This window comes from Anabrus simplex, chromosome 14 (genome assembly GCF_040414725.1).
Source record: "Anabrus simplex isolate iqAnaSimp1 chromosome 14, ASM4041472v1, whole genome shotgun sequence".
NCBI lineage: Eukaryota > Metazoa > Arthropoda > Insecta > Orthoptera > Tettigoniidae > Anabrus > Anabrus simplex.
This window is the reverse complement of record NC_090278.1, coordinates 60,206,409-60,225,384: the sequence shown is the minus strand read 5'-3', so window position 1 is coordinate 60,225,384 and position 18,976 is coordinate 60,206,409. Positions and strand designations below refer to the sequence as shown.

Below are 18,976 nucleotides of genomic sequence, written 5' to 3'. Positions count from 1 at the left end.
GGGTTCGATTCCCGGCCGGGTCGTGGATTTTAACCTTAATTGGTTAATTCCAATGGCACGGGGGCTGGGTGTATGTGCTGTCTTCATCATCATTTCATCCTCATCACGACGCGCAGGTCACCTACGGGTGTCAAATAGAAAGACCTGCACCTGGCGAGCCGAACCCGTCTTGGGATATCCCGGCACTAAACGCCCTACGACATTTCATTTTCCTGGACTTCACATTCCGATTTTCATTAAATTCTCTTCAGCCGTTTTCTCGTGATGCGTGTACATGCATACATATATACATACAGACAGACAGAACTTACGGAAAATTAAAAAGTGCATTTCCTAGTTACTATGGACACGACTGATGCAGAAATACCATCCTTTTTAAATGTAGGCCTACAGACAAAACTCTTATTTTATATAATTATATAGATATATAGATGATTACTAAGTTTGAGATGTGGTTACTTTTAAGGTACCGAGCTCGATAGCTGCAGTCGCTTAAGTGCGGCCAGTATTCGGGAGATAGTAGGTTCGAACCCCACTATCGGCAGCCCTGAAGATGGTTTTCCGTGGTTTCCCATTTTCACACCAGGCGAATGCTGGGGCTGTACCTTAATTAAGGCCACGGCCGCTTCCTTCCCACTTCTAGCCCTTTCCTGTCCCAGCGTCGCCATAAGACCTATCTGTGTCGGTGCGACGTAAAGCAACTAGCAACAACAACTTTTAAGGGATTAATAATGTTATATTATTTATGGTAATAGTTGTGTGTGTGTGTGTGTGTGTGTGTGTGTGTGTGTGTGTGTGTGTGTGTAGTCACCTAATAGCGTGTGGGGCCTCCGCTGGCCCTGCGAACTGCAGTGAGACGCCGTGGAAGTGAGTAGACAAGTCCTTGGTAGTCCTCTGGACGCAGCTGACACCAAATCGTTTGCAGAGCGGCCGCCAATGCTGGTCTGTTCGTGGGTGCAAGATCCATGGCACGGAGCCTGCGTTCCAGGACATCCCAGATATGCTCGATAGGGTTCATATCGGGGCTCCTGGGTGGCCATGGCAGTCGTTGGACCTCCGCTGCATGTTCCTGGAACTATTCCCGGGCGACGTGGGAGCGATTGGCGGCGCGTCACCATCTTGAAACACCGCAGAACCGTCTGGGCGCTGGAAGGCCAAAAATGGGTGGAGATGGTCTCCGAGCAGCTCAACATACCGCGTACCATTCAAAGTCTCTTCAACAACAACTGGGGGGCCCATTCCATACCAGGAAAATGCACCCCACACCATAACAGAGACACCAGCGCCCTGGACCACACCTTCGAGGCAGGCGGGATCCATCGCTTCATGTGGTCTGCGCCATACACGGCGCCTCCCATCGGCATGGTGCAGTTGAAATCGTAATTCGTCCCACCATATCACGTTACGCCATTGTTCCAGTGTCCATCCCTGGTGACTGGCGACAAATGCGTGTCGTTGTGCCCGATGACGTTGGGTTAACAGTGGCACCCGTGTGCGGCGCCCGCTCCCATACCCCACAGAACCATGTCCCTACGGATTGTCCACTGGGAGACGTGTCTAGCACGGCCTGTGTTGAATTGAGCCGTGATTTGTTGCGGTCACGGTCATCGAGGGTGGCTGGACCGCCGGTCGTTCGTCTGTTGTGGACGGTGACACCCGCATTCAACCATTCACGATACACCCTGGACACGGTTGATCGTGTGAAGCCGAATTCCCGCACCACTTCCGAAATCGCACTTCCCATCCGTCGGGTACCGACCACCATACCCCGTTCCAACGGTGTCAGCTCACGACGACGTTCCATGTTACACCTGTCACATGCACAGCCACTGCTCACAAGGTCTCCTATACAACTGCCGCTGGCACAGGGGGCGTGTGGTGCGCAGACAACACACCTGCGCATCAGTGCTCCGCTATCCCATGACATTTACTCAGTCAGTGTATATATATATATACACACAAACACTTATTTTATGAGCAAGATGCTGCAGAATAATGTAGTTTCAGGCAAATGAAGCACTGTATTATGAGGGTGGAGGGTTGGCTTGAGGGCTCGGGCTTAGAACCATTCGGCCAGGAAGCCGGGAACTGATGAACCCACTGGAATGAGCTCTGGACTATTTAGAGAAATTTCAATCAACTGATGAACTTACTTTGAAGAGTTTAGGCAGAGCGTCAGCTGGTTGTCCCCTGATGACGAAGAGTCTCGAGTTTAACTTCCGGAGACTCCGATCTAAGTCCTCCAAACACTGCAACAGGAACCTGAAACAGAAAGTCAATGTTAGTCGATGAACTGCATGCTTTAACACACAGTACCGTACTACTTATGGCTGAGGCGTTGATATATTTGTTTCAAGGGTAAAAAACAACGAGAGGTAGTAATTACTAGATACCGGAAGTTACCCACTAAAGTGCAAAATAGATAGGCAAAAAGGTAGTAAGAAATATTGAAAATAAGCACTACCCAAATCTTTAAAATCGGCATTATCATTAAGTACTATATTTAAATTATTTCAAAATTAATACAGTATCACTCGATCCTAATACCTTTCACAGCTATCAATAAATCAATCAATCACTACTGATCTGCATTTAGGGCAGTCGCCCAGGTGGCAGATTCCCTATCTGTTGTTTTCCTAGCCCTTTCTTAAATGATTGCAAAGGAACTGGAAATTTATTGAACAACTCCCTTGATAAGTTATTCCAATCCCTAACTCCCCTTCCTATAAACGAATATTAGCCCCAATTTCTCCTCTTGAATTCCAACTTTATCTTCATATTGTGATCTTTTCTACTTTTAATGACACCCACTCAAACTCACATTCTTCTACTAGTGTCATTTCACCCCCATCTCTCCACTGACAGTTCGGAACATACCACTTAGTCGAGCAGCTCGTCTCCTTTTTCCCAAGTCTTCCCAGCCCAAAACTTCGCAACATTTCTGTAACGCTACTCTGTTGTCGGATTTTTTCCCCTTCAATTCTTGGATCAAGTAATCCTGGTGGGGGTCCCATACACTGGAACCATACTCTAGTCGGGGTCTTAACAAAGACTTACATGCCCTCTCCTTTACATCCTTACTACCGGTACAATCTCGAAATAACCTCAACCATGTGCAGAGATCTGTACCCTTTATTTACAATCCCATTTATGTGATTACCCCAATGAAGACCTTTCCTTTATTAACACCCAGATACTTACAATGATCCCCAAAAGGAACTTTCACCCCATCAACGCAGTAATTACAACTCAGAGGACTTTTCCTATTTGTGAAACTCACAACCTAACTTTCAACCCCGTTTATCATCATACCGTTGCCTGCTGTCCATCTCACAACATTATCAAAGTCATGTTGCAGTTGCTCACAATCTTGTAACTTATTTATCACTCTATAGAGAATAACATCATCTGCAAACAGCCTTATATCTGATTCCACTTCTTTACACATATCACTGATATATATAAGAAACATAAAGGTCCAATAATACTGCCGTGAGGAATTCCCCTCTTAATTATTACAGGGTCAGATAAAGCTTCGCCTACTCTAATTCTCTGAGTTCTATTTTCTAGAAACATAGCAACCCATTCAGTCACTCTTTTGTCTAGTCCAATTGCACTCATTTTTGCCAGTAGTCTCCCATGATCCACCCTATCAAATGCTTTAGACAGGTCAATCGCGATACAGTCCATTTGACCTCCAGAATCCAAAATATCTGCTATATCTTGCTGGAATCCTACAAGTTGAGCTTCAATGGAATAACCTTTCCTAAAACCGAATTGCCTTCAGTTATTAATTTCGCAAACATGTCTAATGTAATCAGAAAGAATGCCTTCCCAAAGCTTACATGCAACGCATGTCAAACTTACTGGCCTGTCATTTTCAGCTTTCTTTACTACATGTAAGAGGTACAAATAATTATAATTAATTATAATTAATTATAATTAATTATAATTAATTCATCCTTTCAGTCCGCCCACAGGGGAGATGAAAAGTTCTGATTAATCGAAAGAAATATGAAGCATCATGACCTATACATCCAAGAATACAGCAGCTGATCCAGCACACAACATTCCCATGCCATGTCACAAGATAGCCCAACCTATGAAGATCTGCACCCAACAAAATAATCGCTGATTTAGCACACAATTTTATGGCAATAAATATTCGCAGGATACAAACCTGGTGGCCATGATCGTTAAGGCGTGAAGTCTATATGGTATGACACCGTGGTTAGGCAGTTCGAATCCCGTTGGTCAAAAGCATTTCATCATTCTTCTATGTACTGTATACAATTTGAATAAGTAATACAATATTGTAAAAAAATGCTACTGCTGCAACAGGCCACTAGTAGGTAAGTACTGTATATATCTGTGCCATGTAGGGTACGTAAATAATAATAATAATAATAATAATAATAATAATAATAATAATAATAATAATAATAATAATAATAATAATAATTTTATTCGTTTTATGTCCAACTAACTACTTTTAACGGTCTTCGGAGACGCCTTAAATCGGATACGGGAGTGAACGTGTTAAAGTGTCTCCTTACTACTAAACGATAATTAGCTCCTTATTTCAGGTTAACAAACCTCAGCGCTAACGAACCGGCATTTGTTATCCGCAGCGCATTACGAAACAGAATGGCCTTGCATCTAGCGGACGTCCTTACGCAACTGCTAACAATTCTAGCTATTCTCCTAACAAATGTCATCAGCTCTTCGGTAAACAAACTTTGCAGATAAGCTAAATTTCACTGGATGATTCTAAAAGTATTTACTCACCTATATATATAAATACAATTATAATTTCGTCTTATCATATCTATAAGTGCTTGTGCCTCATACTTTGGTTGTCTATGACTGGTAACCAGCTAAACAAAAATTTTCGGAACCCTGTATTTAAATTCAGAAACAGCCGATATATACAAATAATAATAATAATAATAATAATAATAATAATAATAATAATAATAATAATAATAATAATAATAATAATAATAATAATACGACGATTTCTTATTCCTTCTAAAAATTGACTATCCTATCGCAAGCGAAAGTTCTAATATACATCACCTTTAATTCTGTACGATATTCTTTTAGCTGTGTTCTAATGTATTTGAATTTCCTGCTTCGCGCCTCGCTGAATAACCTAACCTCCCATAATCGCTTGTATATCATCAAAATAATACTATCCTAACTAGGTTAAATGAAGATTTTCTTTATTTCGTACCTTTACCGACTCCTTGATGTTGTTGTATAAAGCTTAAAACATCTCAAACACAATAACTGAAATTACTTGTTTTGATACTCGAGACAAATGGGTGTATAAGTGAAATGTCACCAGTTGCTAGGAATCTTAATAGCCTATTAAAAAGAACTGTCATTAGTGGAGCCGGCTTTCCGATAATCTGCAACATTACTTGCAATTTTAGACCCAATTGCAGTCAACAAGAACTGAAAGTCATGTGGGGGCATTCTCAAGAAAATTTTGAAGGTCTGCTGCATCATGAATTAAACGTTTTGGCATAAGTGTTCTTTCCAAACTTAATTCTATTCGCCTTTCCAGTATTTTTCTTTGCGACACTTCGCGTCTGCCCTTTTCTCTAATTGTACTCACTAAAATCAGGAAACCAACAGCTGTATTTTCTTCTTCATGGCCCTATCAATTGAAACCTCACAAACAGCTATTTTGGTGTGGACAAAATGTTGAAGAAGTTTGTTAACAAAAGTTTATTAACATGTTGAGAAATGTTTTCATTAACATTGTTTATTAACTTTGTTATTAACTTTGGTGTGGACTGACCCATAGGATAGAACCTTTTTGTTATAGGTGTTCCTCGTCATGTCAGTCATGGCCATCCATCAATACTTCACAACACAGGTTACACGGTTGCTAGCTAACGTTGAGTCACATATTTTGTATCGTGACGCAAATTTTCAGATGATCCTGAGTCGTAAGACTTACACAAGGCACTAGGAAAGTTTTGCAATGTGAGTGAACGCTTTAGTCTTTTTCAAAATAATTTCCACCACACTCAATACACTTCTCCATACGTCGAAACCAGTCAATGAACCAGCTCTGCCACTTTTGTTCGGTTACATTTTCACATTCTTGATCCCATGCTGCCAGAAGCTCCTCGTCGGATGCAAAACGCCGCCCTTTCAGTTTCATCTTCACTTCTGGGAAGAGTGCGAAGTCACATGGAGCAAGATTAGGACTGTATGGAGGATGATCAAGCACAGTCAACCCTGATCTGGCAAGAAAATCCATTGAAACATTAACATGATGTGCTGGAGCATTGTCGTGATGCAAGAGTCAAGTGTTGAGCCGTGACCTTGGACGGAGCTGCTTGAGAGCCTGGATGACCTGAGGCAGACAAGTCTCACTGTACCTCTTCGCAGTAACTGTCCTTTGTGTTTCTAGCACAACCCGAATCAGGATGCCCCGTTTAGTGAAGAATACTGCAATCATCCTTTTCTTCAATGACCTTGACTTTTGCACAGTCACAGGAGTACCCTCACCTTCAGACAGCCACACCTTGTTCTGGGATTGTATTGGGACATCGTAATAATAAAGCCAAGTTTTATCACCTGTAACGTGCTACTGACGTTACGCGAAGTCCCATTTTCAAACTGATATAATCAAAAAGAATGTCTTCGCAAAGCTTACATGCAACGCATGTCAAACTTACTGGCCTATTATTTTATGTCTATCACCCTTTCCTTTATACACAGGGGCTACTATAGCAACTCTCCATTCATTTGGTATAGCTCCTTCATGCAAACAATAATCAAAGAAGTACTTCAGGTATGGTACTATATCCCAAAACACTGTCTCTAGTATATCCCCAGAAATCTTATCAATTCCACCCGCTTTTCTAGTTTTCAATTTTTGTATCTTATTGCAAAAGTCATTGTTATCATATGTAAATTTTAATACATCTTTAGTATTAGTCACCTCCTCTATGTGGACATTATCCTTGTAACCAACAATCTTTATTACTGCTGACTGAATACTCCTGTCTTTGAAGATCCTCACATACACACTCTCCTTGTTCATTAATTATTCCTGGAATGTCCTTCTTGGAACCTGTTTCTGCTTTAAAGTACCTATACATACCCTTCCATTTATCACTAACTAGCTGATGTACCCGTGCTTCGCTACGGGATTCTCAGAAAGACTGACTTTGTGGTTTTCTTAACCTGAAATCAACATAGGTCATTACAAAAACGTAAGTATGAATGTAGCGATTAAAAGCAATGCTATCATATAAAATACTCGATCAAATGGAAAGCCGCAGGTTTTATCACTTTTAACGAACAGTGCTGCGGTTAGATTGCGGTGCCAATCTAATAGCCCAAAGTTCCAGAGCTGGGATGACCAGGCCGCAGATTGCCATGAACACTCATCTGCCATTATTCCGCTAAATATGCACACTGTTCATTCCAATCAGTGCCTCAGAGTAGGGATTGAATAGCCCGAATGCTATGATGATCCAGTGTGTAACGTACCAGTAGTATCAGAAAATTTGTAAACCAGGGGAATGTCATGCTAAAGAAGAAAGTTATCTAACTCCCCAGCTACTTCCCATCAATATTCAGGCAGGCTGTTACACTCTGTACGACTGGGCGAGTTGACCGTGTGGTTAGCGGTGCGCAGCTGTGAGCTTGCATCCGAGAGATAGTGGATTCGAACCCCATTGTCGGCAGCGCTGATGATGGTATTAAGTGGTTTCCCACTTTCACACCAGTCAAATGCTGGGCCTGCCTTAATTAAGGCCTAAGGCACTCCTAGCCCTTTCCTATCCCATCGTCGCCATAAAACCTATCTATGTCGGTGCGAAGTAAATCAAATAAAAATACTCTGTACGCAGCAGTAATCCTATCTACCGGAGATAAAGGGCAACATATGACACAAAGCACATCACGACAAACAATGGTCAATGATATGTTATTGTTGATCAATGTTATGAGCTTTCTATATTGTAGGCCTTCACATTTAGTTTTCTTTCGTCTCTGTGATTTGTAAAATATTTTATACCATAAACTGTAGTTTCTTATTCTCCGAATTTACATACCGATTTTCATTAAATACTGTTTACCCATTTCTGGTTACTCGGCGCTGATATGGACTTAGTAACAAAAATCCAAAATCATGAATATCTTTGTGATCATAGCCAGTACGGTAACAATGTATAAGACATGAATAATAGGAAATTTAATACTATGTAACCCTAGTTATGTAGCATTTATCGATTACACCTCTAATAAGAAATATTTGAGAATTACATTTTAGGCCTTCCCCTAAACCGATTTTCATCAAGATAGAACTACTAATAACAACAATATTTGAGAATTATATTTCAGGCCTTCCCCTAAACTACCATTTTTCTCAGCGTGAATACAATTATTGATAGCCTAGATTATACCAACTTATTCCCCAACTTTGCATACCCATTTTCTTTAAAATACAACCACTAATAACATAAATAGTTGAGAATTCAATTTTAGGCCTTCCCCTAAACTACCATTTCACTCAGCGTGAGTAAAATGATTTATAGCCTAGATTGTAGAGGCTCATCCCCCGACTTCACATACCAATTTTCATTAGACCACTAATAACATAAATAGTTGAGAATTCAATTTTAGGCCTTCCCCTAAACTACCATTTCATTCAGCGTGAGTAAAGTGATTTATAGCCTAGATTGTAGAGGCTCATCCCCTGACTTCTCATACCGATTTTCATTAAATTCTCTTCAACCGTTTTCTCGTGATGCGTGTACATACATACAGACAGACAGACAGACAGACAGACAGAAATTACGGAAAAGTAAAAAGTGCATTTTCTTGTTACTATGGACATGACCGATACAGAAATACCATTATTTGCAAATTCTGAGCAATGTACAGACAAAACTCTTATTTTTTATATATAGAAGAAGATATTTGTAAGACTGCCAATTATGCTTGCCGTCATGTTATCCTTAGCTGCCTTCTTTGCTAGATTCAATTTCCTATTAAGTTCCTTCAGTTTCTCCTTACTTCCACAGCCATTTCTAACTCTATTTCCTTCCAATCTGCACCTCCTTCTTAGTCTCTTTATTTCTCTATTATAATAAGGTGGGTCTTTACCATTTCTTACCACCTTTAAAGGTACAAACGTGTTTCCACATTCCTCAACAATTGCTTTAAACCCATCCCAGAGTCTGTTTACATTTTTATTTACTGTTTTCCACCTATTTGGCGTTATGTTGATTGTAAAATTACAATTGGGTTTCACAATAAGTGTTATGTGTTATATGTAGCCAATATGGTATTTTTAAGAAATTAAAATGTTTTGTAAGTTAATTCTTATATTAACGCTTCAGAAAGATAACGCTTCAGAGAGATACGGTGCATTATCCGGATGATACCGATCGTAGTAACAATCGAAGCATAGAAATTTGGCACACCTCGAGCATCGCGCGAAAGTAAGTGTGCCACAGTTATACTTCTGGGTGGGAATGTCACTCGGGAAAGAAACGTCTTTAACATTACTTAAGATTTCACGTGTTGGCAATAAGTTTGCGACGAACCACGCATAACGGATCACTTATCCGAAAACAAGCGCTTGCAAGTGATTATGAAGCAATGTGTGAATTGTTACTGCATCGCGTGTAGTCGGGATTTCCGTCTGCTGTACAATAAGTGTAGAACAATTTATGTTTTAAAATTTGTTTTCCAGATAGAGCATTAACAGACGAAAAAGGACAATATTTTTTGAAAATACAATGAACAAAACCATTCGTGTAGTAATCGTCAATACAAAAACGTAAATAAATAAACAAAATTGAACACGGGGCGCAAAGTGTGAGGTCGCTGCGAAAGCCACCGCGCCAGTTGAACGTCCAGCACGTCATTTTCTCGGAAATGGTCGAGTGTCTACGGATAAGCCGAAACATGTATTCGCTTATTTCGGCCCCTTTTTCACTGAGCGGAGTTGTTCTCGGGTTCCCCCCGTTAGTAATAAAAACATCAAACTATTTTCGCTTCCTTTAAACTCAGAATATACCGAGCTCGATAGCTGCAGTCGCTTAAGTGCGGCCAGTATCGAGTAGATAGTAGGTTCGGACCCCACTGTCGGCAGCCCTGAAAATGGTTTTCCGTGGTTTCCCATTTTCACACCAGGCGAATGCTGGGGCTGTACCTTAATTAAGGCCACGGCCGCTTCCTTCCCACTCCTAGCCATTTCCTATCCCATCGTCGCCGTAAGACCTATCTGTGTCGGTGCGACGTAAAGCAAAAAAAAAAAAACCCTCAGAATACCCCCGACGTTGTCTCATCAGCTTACCAAAAAGCCTCAATCCTGCGTTTCGACGGAGATTTTTAAGAAATCCTGAGACTCTCTCTTCCTTAATGAAACAAACATTACGATGGTTTTGTGGTCACAGGAAGAAGAAAAAAGAAGAAAAAACAAAGAAGAGAGAGAAAAGTTCATTTACAAGCTTGTACGAGCGTTAATGAGTATGAATTATTGAAAAGGCTTATATAACCTACTCTATTCCAGGTCACTGCATTATAACATTCGAGCAAATTGGGGTGAAGAAACCTGTTCTATCTACATTTTGGGACACGCGGTAGAAATCTTCGTCGAGGTCAGCCGGCAGGTTAATACTAGTTAAAAACCTCAAGGTTCACTCCGCTTTACAAACACGCGTGAAAAGTTTGCTACCGAGCTAGATGACAGCGCGGTTCGGTTCATGTTGCTGTTAGCTTCCATTCAGAATATGGTGGACTCGAAACTCGCTGTTGGCATTTCTCCCTGTGGGTGGGGGCGGTAGATAGATTCCTTGCCTATCGTAAAAGTCGACTAAAGGAGGTTCTCAAATTGGGAGCGTGGGTTGGCGACCACTGATCTACAAGCCGAGACTGGCACTGCTCCCACTAGTGTTAGGCTCCTCCTGTCTGACCTCCCTCTGACCCCGACGGTATTATGTTCTCAAGGTCTGGAGGGTCTTTCATTTTCATGTCCTTCCTGGCCCTCCCCTATCTTTTGCCAATCCCTGATATCCAGATTAATGTGGCGCCAGGTGGTCCTGTATCAGATTATCATTAAAACGCAGCCGAATTCATCATCATCATCATCATCATCATCATCATCATCATCATCATCATCTGTTTACCCTCCAGGGTCGGCTTTTCTCTCGGACACAGCGAGGGATCCCACCTCTACCGCCTTAAGGGCAGTGTCCTGGAGCTTCAGACTCTTGGTCGGGGATACAACTGGGGAGAATGACCAGTATCTCGCCCAGGCGGCCTCACCTGCTATGCTGAACAGGGGCCTTGTGGAGGGATGGGAAGATTGGAAGAAGCGGCCGTGGCCTTATATTAGGTACCATCCGGGCATTCGCCTGGAGGAGAAGTGGGAAACCACGGAAAACCACTTCCAGGATGGCTGAGGTGGGAATCGAACCCACCTCTACTCAGTTGACCTCCCGAGGCTGAGTGGACCCCGTTCCAGCCCTCATACCACTTTTCAAATTTCTTGGCAGAGCCGGGAATCGAACCCGGGCCTCCGGTGGTGGCAGCTAATCACGCTAACCACTACATCACAGAGGCGGACTAGCCGAATTCATACAAAGCTTTATTTATGTAAGTAACTAGCTGAGGTACGAAATTCTACATTGTAGACAGATTTCTAGGTTAAGTAGTGTAAGATTGTATTAAACTGCATAGCGTTTAACGTTACCCCAAAAACGCGACGGGGAAGTCACAATACGTCTTTTCTCATGTGAAGACTGGGTTAGGAAATTTTCATTGTAATGGTAGGCTATCTTGCCTACCATCAGTCGCAATCAAGTTGGGAAGTTTTCATTATAACTGCAGAAACTTACTCTCCACCTGCCTTTTTACATCCTCCCAACGAAAATGAAAATTAGGTTATTACAAGTACGTCAGTAGGATTAAAAGCAATGTTATCATGCGAAATACTCGATCAAATGAAAAACCACACATTTTCTCACTTTTAACAAACAGTGCTACGCTGCCGATCTAAGAGTCCGAATTTCCAGAACTGGAATGACCACGCCGCAGACAGCTGAGAGCACTCCTCTGCCATTATTCCGTTAAGTGTGCAGACTGTTCATTCCAATCAACGCCTCAGAGTAGGTATCGAATAGCTGAAATACTATGATGAACTAGTGTGTTACATACCAGCAGTATCAGGAAATGTATGAACCAAAGGAGTGGCATGCTAAAGAAAGTTATCTAATTCCCCAGCTACTTTCCGCTATGTTCAGATAGGCTGTTATACTCGGTACGCAGCATTAATCCCATCTATCGGAGATGAGTGGCAGCAGAAGGGAGAAAGCACATCACAACAACAAAAAATGGTTAATGTTATGTTATTGTTGATCAATTTTATGAGCTTTGGATATTGTAGGCCTTCACATTTAGTTTTCTTCCGACTCTGGGATATTAGGCCATCTAATGTAAAGGGAGTCATCATTTCTTGTCTTATTCTTCGAGCGATCGTTCCTTCACGGGTTTTTCCTCATTTTTATAATCATCTTCACGATATGGACCGATGACCATGCATTTTACATCTTAAGACAATCACGTCAAAAACCATCGCCAGTTAACACGATTGAACAAGATTTCCATGTTGGCGTTGGTAAGAACTAAGCAACAAAAGTCTAAATTCATCTAAATTCATGAATCCCCTTATCATAGTCGTCCCCCTGTGAATGGAGCCGGTAGATTAACACCCACGGTATCCCCTGCCTGTCGTCGCTCGTCGCTCGGCAATGATATGGACTCAGCAACAAAAAATCGAATTCATGAATATCTCTTATCATAGTCGGTACGGTAAAAATGTATAAGACATAAATGATCAGAAATTTAATTCTCAATAACTTTTGTTATGCAGTATTTATCAATAGGACCACTAATAACAAACATTTGAGATTTAAATTTTAGGCCCCCCCCCTACACGACCATTTCACTCAACCTGAATAAAATTATTTATAGTCTAGATTGTAGCGACTCATTTCCCGACGTTACCTACTGATTTTCATTAAATTCTCTTCAGTCATTTTCTCGTGATGCGCGTACAGACAGACAGACAGACAGACAGACAGACAGACATGACGGCCCGGGCTGAGTGGCTCAGACGGTTAAGGCGTTGGCCTTCTGACCCCAACTTGGCAGGTTCGATCCTGGCTCAGTCCGGTGGTATTTGAAGGTGCTCAAATACGTCAGCTTCGTGTCGGTAAATTTACTGGCACGCAAAAGAACTCCTGCGGGACTAACTTCCGGCACCTCGGTGTCTCCGAAAACCGTAAAAGTAGTTAGTGGGACGTAAAGCTATTATTATTATTATTATTATTATTATTATTAGAAATGACGGAAAATTAAAAAGTGAATGTCCTTGTTACTGTGGACAAGACCGATAAAAATACCATTCTTTTTACATTCTGAGCAATGTACAGACAAAACTCTTATTTTATATAGGCCTATATAGATAAAGATAATAATCCTTATGTGTTCAGTCCAAGATAGAGTGCTATCCATTGTCATCCCCAGGTTTTTGACCGAACTATGTATGGAATAACAGTATTATTGATTAATACAGGACGTGTGGGCGAGAGAGAGTGAGTGCGAAATATTCCGTCGAATATTGACAGGCTGCGATAAATTAAAATGAGGATATGAACCACCCTCTAACTCGCAATTTTCACTCACAAAGAATCTGAGCGGGATTGCAATGAGACATCAGAACATCGCCGCACACTTGCTGATGTCCACAGCACAACAAAACACGTTCTTCTGAACAGCGCTTTTACTATGTTTGTGCTTGTGAAAGGTTATATTGATAGCATGCACATTTATATTGGGGGGGGGGGGGGTTACGACCCTAGTGAACTCACGTAAAGGGACGTTGGAAGATATACCAGGGGCCCCCACTTCATCCCGAGTGACCGATCCCCGTACTATTACATTCACCTGGCCCATCACACCGCCATTTCGCCAAAACGTAGCAATCCATTGTTCTACAGCTCATCAATGCATGAGTTTATCTGGAATAGTAATGACAACGTATGCACGCTGCATTTCTTTTTCAGGTTATACCGCGAAAGTGATTGTGCGGTTTCGATCACGTAGCTATCAGCTTGCATTCGGGAGACATTGGGTTCGAACCCCACTGTCGGCAGTCCTGAAGATGGTTTTCCGTAGTTTCCCATTTTCACACCAGGCAAAAGCTGGCACTGCACCTTAATTAAGGCCACGGTCGCTTCCTTCCCACTCCTAGCCTTTTCCTATCCAAATGTCGCCATAAAACCTATCTAGGTCGGTGCGACGTAAAGCATCTTGTAAAAATCAGGTTATCTAATCTAATCTGGTTACGTGCTCAATTCCTGCGTCCAAATTCCCCGACTGAATGACGGCACAGATTTCCGACCTCTATAGGCGAAATGATATGGGGAAGTCAAATCGGGAGATCAAGGAGCTCATTAAATAATTTCAGCCAAACAATGTAATGAGATTCTGGCTTTCTCTGCCTGTGGGTTGGGCATAGAAAACACCCAAATTATCTTCATTGTCATAAAGAGGCGAATTAAAGGGGGCTCTCAACTTGGGAGGGTGGGGTGGCGACCACACGACCCTTAGCTGAGTCCTGGCATTGCTTCCACGTACTTGTGCCTGGCTTCTTACTTTCATCTATCCTATCCAACATCCCTTGGTCAACTCCTGTTCTTTTCCGACCCCTACAGTGTTAAGTTTCCGAGGCCTAAGGAGTCTTATTTTCACGCCATTCGTGACCCTTGTCTTTGTTTGGCCGATACCTTCATTTTTTTTCCTCTGATTGGTGTTATTATTATTATTATTATTATTGAATTTCCCATTACAAACCCTATTTTACAAGTAGTATATTAGGGTTACAGATAGGGAGACTAAGTTAATACATGACAATTCAATTAAAATAGAGATGACATAAATTAGATGGAGAAATTTAACAAACACTTTATAACAACATCTTCTCTGAAATACCATAGTGAGAGGTGCTTGGTATTCTATATTACACATGATTGAATGCATTAATAATTCATATCTACTCCTGTTAAAAATCGGACACTCAAATAAGAGATGAGGAACAGTTTGTTGCATTTCACAGGTACAGCTGTAGGGCTTCTGAACACTGATTCCAAACCTCTCGAAGTATGATCCAAACTTTCCATGTCCTGTCAAAAACTGAGTTGTAATATGTTCATAACCTAGTTCATTTTGTTCATATTCCTTTTTTCTCTTCTCATTGCTGTCCTCTCTTTTGTACATAATATAATATTTATTTATTTTTTACTGTACTATACAATTGCTTAAGTGTTATATCTGTATTTATCTTACTGTGCCTAGCTATAAGTTCTTCTCTTCGTTTTACGTTCAACAATTTTTCTCGTTGTTTCTTTAGCCTTTATTTTTTTGTTTTTATATGTTGTCTCTCTAATTTTGTTAGTTTTTGATTTTTTCCTCTATTTTTATCGTTAGATGTTTTTTCGTCATCATTCTTCCACTTTTCTTTATGCTTGCCTTGTGCTACTCTATTGTAAATATGTATTTCATTGCGGAACTCTGTAATTCGGCTTCTCGCTGTTTTGGTTTCCCAAATAAATAAATAAATAAATAAATAAATAAATAAATAAATAAATAAATAAATAAAATAAATAAATAAATAAATAAAATCTACTTTGTAATCTGTCTTGGATATTTGGAAAGAACAACTCTCTTGTTAGCCGGCCATTATTGCTGGTGATCCATTGGTTGTTCCACATATCTTGTGTATACTCCCTCAGTTCCTTTTTTACATGAGACAAAGGAGACTTTTCATATATCAACAAGGCGTCAGAAGAAGTAGTAGCTGCTTTGGCAAGTTCATCAGCTCTCTCATTTCCTTCTACTCCGTCATGACCTCGGACCCATTTCATGCAGATATGGTTACTGTATCCTAATATGTGTGATCTTATATTAACAGCTACCGGATGAAAGTTGCCTGAGAGTCACTCAATATTTGTGCAGCACAATAATTGTTTTTTTAATCCACATAACTGCCTGTTGTATAGCGCACAATTCGGCTTGAAAGACTGAACATGAGGGAGATAGTCTAAATTTTTCAGCATGCACCTCACTGTTATTCTGTAGCACTACAAAAGCACATCCTACAAGCCAGCCATCTTTTTCTTTGTTAATCCGGGATCCATCCGTATAAATATTGTAATGATGTTGTGTGTTGCACACTTCTTGCAAAAGAATATTGGCAAATTGACTTGGGTGACCTGCTGTCAATGCATTAGCTTGCAGTTCAGGAGTGACCGTTAATATCCTATCAGGATACAAAACACCCTTTTTTGTTAATGTGAGCTCAGCTTTGGCAATGGCTGTTAAATACAGAGGTGGGATTCCCGCCACAACAAGAGCTGCTTCCGTGGATATTGTGCGGTACGCACGAATAATTCTGAGTACAAAACCTCTTTGAATTTGGGCTAGTTTGGCTTGAACCCACTTCCTTTTCAATACATTACGATAAGCAGATGAACCATACAATAATAATAGAGGATGGATGCCCAGCTGTACTTCCTTTTAAACCTTATCTTTCTATACGTTAAAAAAACGTGCTTAGTACTTAATTTATTTTTCTACTATTTCCAGACAACGTTTGGGGAAGTCGTAGCACAGACCAATATGTAGGGAATGTTCTATGCATTATTAGTCCGACTCGTTGGCTGATTGGTCAGCGTACTGCCCTTCGGTTCAGAGGATCCCGGGTTCGATTCCCGGCCGGGTCTGGGATTTTAATAGTTTCTGATTAATTCTTCTGGCCCGGGGACTGGGCGTTTGTGTCTCTTCCAACATTCTCCTCTTCATATTCAGACAACATACCACACTACCAACCACCACAGAAACACGCAATAGTGATTACATCCCTCCATAGAGGGTTGTCGTCATGAAGGGCATCCGGTCGTAAAACAGGGCCAGATCCACATGTTCTATGCATTAGTAACGACCTAAAAAAACAGTGTCAAGAAACTGACGCAGCATACAGAAATTCCACGGACGGACGTGAATCAGTAAAGTACCCGCGACACAAACTTAACTACAGTATAAACATGTCGTGTTACGCACCGAGCTTCTTCGAAATGCCACACCAGAGACCAGAATAGAGCTGTCCTCAGTTTATGCCTGAGGTTTTGGCAGCGACGAAGAAAGAGACATTAATATAGCCTTCAAGTACTCAGCTAGTTCATTTCTACAAATAAGAGAATAGCTTACAGCAGTTCATTTCGAAACTGATTCAATGTACAGATGAAAAAAGAAAACCGCTTCAGTGTGGTCTCGAATTCGTGTTGATACCTTGTGCCGCATAGAAACCAGTAACAGCAGGCTTTGTCAGAACAAAAACAAAATTATCAAGCATTATAGAACCGTACAAAACTAACGCTTTTCAATGACGTCTGTTAAAAGAGGGTGTAACAAACTTCGATTTCAAACACATATGGACGGCGTGAAAACCAAATGCTCCCTTGGTGTCACAAATCTAACACTACTGGGGTCGGAAAAGAACAACAGCTGACCAAGGGAGAACCAAGCTGGCACATGTACGTTAAAGTAATGCCCCGCGTGGGTGGTGGTGATTGTTTTAAGGGGGGAGACCCAGCTTAACAAAGGAAAAAGATAGGTTAATATTCATTCGATTGTTAAATATGCTACAACTGTTGTTGACAATTCCTGCACTTATTCCAGTGTTGGCATGCTTTCTGGCAATCAGAAGCAACTTCAATAATGTCAGAATTTTAATAATTTTGATATTTTAAAATGAAATATTCAAAATTTCCCGCCTTTTCAACAGTATATCACTGTTTCCCTTATAAATTCCAAGTTTACAAGAATTTTCGTACTTTTCCTTTTTTAAAGTGTGTATAAAAACTCCAGCTACAAAATGAACCTCAATCATTAACATAGACTGTGATTTGGATTTTTGTCGCGTTTTTATTCCGAGCACCAGCAAAATATTAATAGGTTTTTAAATAAAAATGTGATATAAAATCGAATTTAAATTCTATTGGTCTGAATGAGGTACAGATTGTAGTACAACACTATGGGAGGAATCTCTGAAAAAATCATAATTATCCGTGAATCAGTAAGAGAGTTATGAAGGACACCGTGATATATTGTTAAAAAGGCGGGAAATTTTGAACATTTTATTAGAATTTTGACATTATTGAAGTTGCTTCTGGTTGCTCTTAAGCATGCCAATTCTGGGGTTCGTGCAGCATTTGTCAACAACGTTTGTAGCATATATAACAATCGAATGAATATTAGCCTATTTTCCCCGTGTTGAGCTAGGTCTCCCCCCTTAAGAGGAAGTACAACTAGGCAATCCTCCTCTAAATTACACAAACCAGAGAGAAAAGAAATAAAGTAAGGGATACAACACTTCGAAGGATGAAGGTATCGACCGAAGAAAGACAGGGCCACGAAGGGTGTGGAAATTAAAAAGACTCCCTAGACCTTAGGAACATAATAGCTTCGGGGTCGGAAAAGAACAAGATACGATACATGAAAGTGAGGAGCCTGTCAAAAGTAAATGGAAGCAATGCCATGACTCAGCTATGGGCCCCGTGGTCGCTAACCCACGCTTCCAAGTTAAGAGAAGTGGCGGTGGTGATTATTGCTTAAACAGGAAATACAACTAAGCAGACATCCTCTATGTAACACTAATCAGAGGGAAAATGGAAGGGATCCGAAACTTCGAAAAATGAAGGTATCGGACAAAGAAAGATAAGGGCCATGAAGGGTGTGAAAATTAAAGATTCCCTAGGCCTAGAGTGTTCTAATACCGTCGGGGACGGAAAAGATCAAGAGATGACCAAGGGAGGTCGGATAGAATAGATGGAAGTGAGGAACCTGACACAAGTAAGGGGAAGCAATGTTAGGA

The 18,976-nt window shown here is 40.9% G+C and overlaps 1 protein-coding gene across 1 annotated transcript in view; it reads right to left on the bottom strand.

The window, feature by feature from the left end:
• LOC136885684 (cryptochrome-1) overlaps positions 1-18,976 on the bottom strand; it is a 132,275-nt gene that overhangs the window by 41,669 nt on the left and 71,630 nt on the right. Inside the window, exon 2 of the mRNA XM_067158389.2 lies at positions 2,154-2,262. Coding sequence (XP_067014490.1) covers positions 2,154-2,262 — 109 coding nt within the window. The remainder of the gene's footprint in view (positions 1-2,153; positions 2,263-18,976) is intronic.